Source organism: Poecilia reticulata, linkage group LG5, assembly GCF_000633615.1.
Source record: "Poecilia reticulata strain Guanapo linkage group LG5, Guppy_female_1.0+MT, whole genome shotgun sequence".
Classification (NCBI taxonomy): domain Eukaryota; kingdom Metazoa; phylum Chordata; class Actinopteri; order Cyprinodontiformes; family Poeciliidae; genus Poecilia; species Poecilia reticulata.
This window is the reverse complement of record NC_024335.1, coordinates 32,118,859-32,126,232: the sequence shown is the minus strand read 5'-3', so window position 1 is coordinate 32,126,232 and position 7,374 is coordinate 32,118,859. Positions and strand designations below refer to the sequence as shown.

The window sequence follows — 7,374 nt, the reverse complement described above, 5'->3', positions numbered from 1 at the left end:
AACCTGGTGAGTATTGCAGCGGATATATTAGCGGCGCTAGCATTGCAAATATAACGTCAAGTTCAAATGTTATTCGACAACTCACCACAGATCCTTGAGTTTTAGATGTGTAATCGTTCAGCAAYGAGTCGATTTGGAGAGTTCAGATTGTTTAATTAACAACCGACAGTGAGCAGCAGCACAGTGGATACCCGGAAACACACATGAGAGTCCCAGAGGTTAAAGGGAAGGTGGTTGGGGCGTGGCGGTCACGTGGGTTACACTATATTCAATTAAAAAACTTGCTTGTCCTGAGGGATAAAAAGTTGTCCCTGAGGGGTAATTTCAAATATGCTGCAAGTATGGTTCCATTTAAAGATTAAATACTGTCGTCTTGAGGATGCATTTAAGACAAATGTCTTCTGGGAGAAAAATATGGTCTTGGGAGACAATAAATATATTTAAAGGAAATGTTTGCACATTCTACTCCAAAAAGTATGCAAGCAGAGCTCCAAAATTAAGTCACGGAAGTTTCCATTTCAAAAAGACTTAGGATTCATGAGAAAAATAACACAGGTTAATAAGAAATTACATGACATAGGTAATCATTTTCTACATGTTTCTGAAAAGACCCTGACTTTAGATTAAAAAAAGAGAGTTATTCCAACTAATTTAAATAAACTTTAAATTCTGGAGGCAAATATTCAGTCACAATTATGCCAAAAGCTTGTTGAGTTCTATAGAAAGTGTATAGCTGACACATAGTGTAAGTGCAGTCGTATTCAATAAATTAGAATATGCATTCAAATGAGGCCCTTTTGTCAGATTAAATGTATCTTTTGAAAATAACATTTATTTTCTAAATAAATGTTACTTATTAGAAGTATTGAACCATTTACATTATGCCCACATTTCTGTTTTTAAAAATACTTTTTTATTGGTGTGATTTAATATTATAATTTTAAATGTCAATCTCATTACTTGCACGTAAAAAAAAAATCATAACAGAAATAAAGGCTTTCAAACATTCTTTTGTGTGATTAACCTATATAATGGGTTTCACTTTAGTGATAAAGTTCCTGAAATAAATGTGGTTTTCAGTAATATTCTAGTTTATTGAACGTTTGACCATGTATTTGTAAGTAAATATTTAAAAGATTTTAGCTGCTATATTGAACAAACACTCCACCATGGAAAGAGTTCAGATGAAGTATAATCTTTTTACCAGAACTTTATAGTATTACATAACGTAAAAAGGATACAAACTGTGAAGTATTGCTCTTTTATCTACTGACCGACTTAGAATCTTGAGTTACTAGATAATAAGACAGAGAATAGGATGGGTTTTTTAAATAAGAAAGTGTGCCTTCTAGGCTTGTGTCTAGTGTAGGACAGACAAACAATACTATCTAATATCTGGACAATATGGGGATACAAACTTTTGTATTTTTGTTCTTCTGCAAGTTTTTTTTTAATATGTTTGTAAAACTTTCTCCCAGTGATATTTTAAATGCTGTGGGGATAGAGGGTGGTCCACTCACAGCTGGTTGTGTGTCTGCTGCAACAGCCGGTGACCTCACGGCGCCATATTAAAATGCTCTGTCTGCCTGTGAGCTTGTAGCTTAGCAGCAGCGGCTAGCCACCACTCTGCCTTTTTCATCCCCAAGCCTGACAAGAGGGCAACGACGTGATGGAAATTGACTCGCTTGAAGAGGCGCTCAGAGGTCAAAAATCCAATTTCGCTTTCTTCGTTTTGATTAAGAATACCTCGTAAAACAGCTGTTTCGAAATGGTTGTTTTTCTAAAAGAAAAGCGTGTTCTAGCTAATTACCAGTTTAGCTTTAGCTGATGCTAACATAACAAGTGCTTTTACAGAACTGTTAGCCGTGTGTTCACGGTGTTCTCTACAATAAGCCAACCTGTTAAAATGATTAACCAGTACATTTAAATTCTAATACTGTTTTCCCTATTTTAAGTCGTTGGCTTAGACGGACTTTTAGGCCACTGCCTTCAGGTTTTGTATAGAACCGTTTAGCGGTCGCCTTGTTCGGGCTAACTTAGCATTCCAAGCTATTCGGGTAACTTGTGCCAGTTTTAGCTAGAAAGCGCTCTGAACTAGATTGATTATGTAAATAAAGTAGGGGAATCAAATGTTCTGACGGCTTGACTGAGACAGGTGTAACCCACCGCCCGCTAACTGATGGCATATTTGGTTGAAGTAGATAACTGAAGAAAATTAAACATCCAGTTTTACGTCACAGAGTTACCACAATTGAGCATTATGTCAGGATAAATGAAAACCCCTTCGTCTAAGTATGTTGACACTACTGTCTCCTCTTTTTTGACCTCATTACAGATTTTGATAAGAAAGCGAAGAAGGAGCCTAACCCCCTTTTGGAACAATTTCTACGCCATGTTGCCAAGACTGGACAGACCATGTAAGTGAAAGCCACAGGCCCCATTTTTACTATTTAACCATGCATGTATGCATAGAACAATGAACAATGTACATTTCAGAGCTGTTCAGTACAACTTAAAAGTTAAAAGAATGTTTAGTTCCAAAACAGACATTTTTTCTTTTGTCTCGGGTGTTTGTGTGGGGAGCGTTTGGATATTTCCCAACTCTTAAGCATACGCATAAATGTATGCTAGGCAGAAAAAAATAAAAGAATTGCAATTCCTATTGAATACATGAGCGTATCAATGATCTGTTCAAACTGAAAAGTAAGATTATTTTTCAGCAAGTATGAAAGGACCAGTGACCTTCTGTGCTGTAAAAAACTGCTAGACATTATCACCTTGCATACAGTCATGGCCAAAAGTTTTGAGAATGATTCAAATGTTAATTTTTACAAAGTCTACTGCTTCAATTTTTATAATGGCAATTTGCATATACTTCAGAATGTTATAAAGAGTCATCAGCTTAACAGCAATCTGTCATGATTAAGTAAGAATGACACCACTGGACACTTTAAAAAGATGCTGGTGCTTGGCATCATTGTTTCTCTTCTGTGAACCATGGTTATCTCTAAAGAAACACATGCAGTCATCGTTGCACTGCACCAAAATGGCCTAACAGGAAAGAGTATTGCAGCTAGAAAGATTGCACCTCAGTCAACAATCTATCGCATCATCAAGAACTTCAAGGAGAGAGGTTCCATTGTTGCCAAAAAGACTCCAGGGCGCCCAAGACAGACCAGCAAGCGCCAGGACCGTCTCTTAAAAGTGTTTCAGCTGGGGGATCGGGCTACCAGCAGTGCAGAGCTTGCTCAGGAATGGCAGCAGGCAGGTGTGAGTGCATCTGCACACACTGTGAGGCGGAGACTTTTGGAGCAAGGCCTGGTCTCAAGGAGGGCAGCAAAGAAGCCACTTCTCTCCAGGAAAAACATCAGGGACAGACTGATATTCTGCAAAAGGTAAAGGGAGTGGACTGCTGAGGACTGGGTAAAGTCATTTTCTCTGATGAATCCCCTTTCCGATTGTTTGGGACATCTGGAAAACAGCTTGTTGGGAGAAGACGAGGTGAGCGCTACCACCATTCTTGTCTCATGCCAACTGTAAAGCAGGGTCCATGGCCTGGAAACTCCCCAGATCTTAATCCCATTGAAAACCTGTGGTCAATCATCAAGAGACGGGTGGACAAACAAAAACCTAGGAATTCTGACAAAATGCAAGCATTGATTGTGCAAGAATGGACTGGTATCAGTCAGGATTTGGTCCAGAAGTTGATTGAGAGCATGCCAGGGAGAATTGCAGAGGTCCTGAAGAAGAAGGGTCAACACTGCAAATACTGACTTGCTGCAATAACTCATTCTGTCAATAAAAGATTTTGTTACTCATAATATGAATATGATTGCAATTGTTGTATTTCTGTATGTAATGAAAACATCTGACATACACACATGAAAACCAGAGGGCAACAGATCATGTGAAAATATATTTGTGTCATTCTCAAAACTTTTGGCCATGACTGTAGATTAGTCAAGATACGTCTTACTGCTAAAATTATGATCGAATGTGTCAGATTTATAAGGGATTATAAATAATCCCAAAACGATGTAGTTTTTGGTTGTTCTGGTTAAAGATTAAAGTAGTATTATGGATAGCGTACAGAATGCTATACTTAGATGTATGTTATAGACGAGGGGTCACCAACCTTTTTGAGACTGGGAGCTACTATACGGGTACGGAGTAACACGAAGGGCTACTTGTTTGATACAGACATAAATTATATTGGCTCAGCCTTTATGACATTGTTACATATATGATTACATGCTGCCTGATCATATTAATGTTAGGGGCTACTCACAATAGGTATCAGTAATAATTTACCATGGCAGATATGGTTAATTATGTTATCAGAAGTTTTTAGTTCAGAGAGTTTTAAGTTTGATTTATTTTTGGAGCTCCTCTGTGTGATTCTAAATTGCCCAAAAGTGTGACTGAGGATTGTTGCAGTAGTACCTGTAGCTGTACGCACTGTACCTACATTGAGATTTTCCTTTTGAATAAAAAAACGGAAAGAATAGTTACTTTTTATTATCCAACCCTCTTTACTATTAAGAAAATTGTGGAGAAAAAAAAAGATCTTTTGTTTCAAAACATCATGTAGGCAGCGCACATCAGTGTCGGTCTGTGGTGGCGGGCACGCCAAAGCCTAAATCTTATTGGTCAGTTTGCTTTTTGTTTGGTTTTTTTGGTAGCATGGCGCTTTCTCTGTAAGCTAAAAATGAATGAGCAGAGTTTGATCCTCCTGTAGTTCTAAGAGCGGCCATTTGGGTCCCAGCTGAGCTTTTTACAGTGTGCGCGGTTCTGGTGGGGTCGACGGTTTATTAGCCTTTTTGTGGTTTCACGAACAGAAAAGATAACTTGTCACCCATTGACTGACATCAGCAGCTGTCTGGGGGAAAAAAGGTCAGACAGATCGGAGGGTACGCACAAAACTATCACTGCACCTGACCTGCAAGAGCACAACCCCCTCTCCAACGCGCATCATGTTTGTGTAAGTAATAAAGACATGGAAGCGAAGCCTACTCGTGTGATCCACGGAAAGAAGAGGATGTTGATTCCCAGGTTCAGGTGGTGTCAGACGTCCAGAGGAGGAGGAGAAGGTGAAGCAACAATATTTGCTTAATTTCTACTCTTTTGGGGAATGTTTCGACTAGATTAAATTGCTTAGCCCACAGTCTGAGACGCTCAGTAAGAGCGGCAGATGTCAGCCAATTGGTGATCCGCCATGTCTCCAGTTTGAGAAACATCGAAGCTCATAAACTGGTGACCTGCCAGAACCGCTTACAAGGTATAAAACTCAGCCGAGATCCAAACAACCGCTCTTCGAACTACGGGGGATCAAGCTCCGCTCATTTGTCTTTAGCTTGCAAAATAAGTGCCAAGCCGCCAAATAAACAAACGCAAACTGACCAATAAGATTTAGGCTTTGGCATGCCCACCCACACAGATTCGCTACGTACAAGATGTTTTGACACAAAAGATGAGTTTTTCTCCACAATTTTATTAATGGTAAAGAGGGTTGGATAATATAAATTCCAGAAATAATTCTTTTCTTTTTTACTTAAAGGAAAATCTGAAGGTACGCAGAGTGGGTCCAGCCGTACAGCTGCAGGCACTACTGCCCTCCGATCATATCCTGCAGGGATCTGTTCATAATTCTGAACTTTAACCCTAGAAAAGAGTTTTATACATAAAGCAATTTATTTTAAACATTTTCATAATTATCTTTTTAAAATATAAGCAAATGTTATTACTTCATATATGTAATAACATTGAAGTAATTTTTGCATTGTTTTTATTAACAATAAATGCCAAAAATTATACATATATATTAGAGGACGAGTTAACCAAATATTTTCCATTTTTGACCGGTTATTTTTTTAAACGACAGGGTCCTGTCGATCATTTGACAGGTTCTAATTAACACCCTTGACTTGTGCACATGCGAGGACATGATAGACTTTACGCAAAGAGTTCACCGCAGAGGCAATTACAATCAATCAATAAAAAAAATCCTTTCTGAATATCATCTCAGGGACTCTGAACTAAATGCGTCTTTCTGACCGGGAGCTGACAGCGTGTTGAAGAATTATGGACCGGACGCTTTGGAGCATCTGGTTCAGAAGCGCATTCCAAAACTTTGGTTGAAATGGTGTGTGCATAATTCCAGTCTCCATTACATACAGAACAGAGAAAAATAAAGAGAATGCAATGTTGAATCCATTTGTAGTCTAAACAGAGGAGCCGGCAGTTTATCTTGAGGAAATAAATAAAGGTGCACAAGTTAATTAGATCGTAACACCGCGCAGTGCGCTGCGACTGCACAACCAATGTGGACACGGCTCCGCCGCTACAAAGACTTAAATTTAACTCATCCTATGGTTTTAACAAATGGAGCTTAAGGCGTTACCCTCCCGCGCCCAGAAGGGAGGGCAGACGCGCAGCAGACGTAACATTTGTGTGTTTCGGGGAAGTGAAACTACGCGGGGGAAAAAATCCTCGTAAAAGCGCACGCCCGGACCGCACAGGGTAAAAAAAGTTCAATGGATCGGTTTGGTTCAGGCAGATCCAACTGTCCAATGAACTAGCGTAGATTTGTCTGCAGATGCGACCAGGCGGAATTTGTGAAGCTGTGCATTCAGACCCCAGCAGGTGAAGTGCATTTAATTTAAGTGGAGTCGTTTAATTTATTATAAGTTATTGGGGCCACAGTCAGTGGTTTTTGTCACTACGGAGAAAAAGTTAGATCTGTTCATCTGCTTTATGCGTGATGGGATCTGGATTCTCAGTTCAACTAGGTGAATATTAACTAAACCACATAAAAATGCGGCTAAATAGCCGATGTTAATGTGATTATAATTTGACGGGTAAAAATAGAACATGACCGATTTTTTAAATTTTTTTTTTATCCCGTCGGTCAAATTGACGGAGAACAAAAAAGTCTAGTGCGACCTCTGAGATATACGTACTTTGTTCTGTACAAAGTTGAATGTGCTGACAACAAAATCACACAAAAATCATCAATGGAAATCAAATTTATTAACCAACGGAGGCCTGGATTTGGAGCCACACACAAAATTAAAGTGAAAAAACACAATACAGGCTGATCCAACTTTATTGTAATGTAAGGACATTTTCCTTAAAACAAGTCATTTTGACTTGTTTTAAGGAAAACAAGTCAAAATGAGGTTCAGTATTGTGTGTGGCCTCCACGTGCCTGTATGACCTCCCTACAACGCTTGGGCATGCTCCTGATGAGGTGGCGGATGGTCTCCAGGGATCTCCTCCAAGACCTGGACTAAAGCATCCGCCAACTCCTGGACAGTCTGTGGTGCAACGTGACGTTGGTGGATGGAGCGAGACATGATGTCCCAGATGTGCTCA

At 39.4% G+C, this 7,374-nt stretch overlaps 1 protein-coding gene across 1 annotated transcript in view; it reads left to right on the top strand.

Moving 5' to 3' along the window:
- Nucleotides 1-1,534: 1,534 nt before the first annotated feature.
- ppp4r2b (protein phosphatase 4, regulatory subunit 2b) overlaps nucleotides 1,535-7,374 on the top strand; it is a 24,079-nt gene continuing 18,239 nt past the window's right edge. The window contains exons 1-2 of the mRNA XM_008410598.2: nucleotides 1,535-1,703; nucleotides 2,336-2,417. Coding sequence (XP_008408820.1) covers nucleotides 1,670-1,703; nucleotides 2,336-2,417 — 116 coding nt within the window. The 5' untranslated portion in view covers nucleotides 1,535-1,669. The remainder of the gene's footprint in view (nucleotides 1,704-2,335; nucleotides 2,418-7,374) is intronic.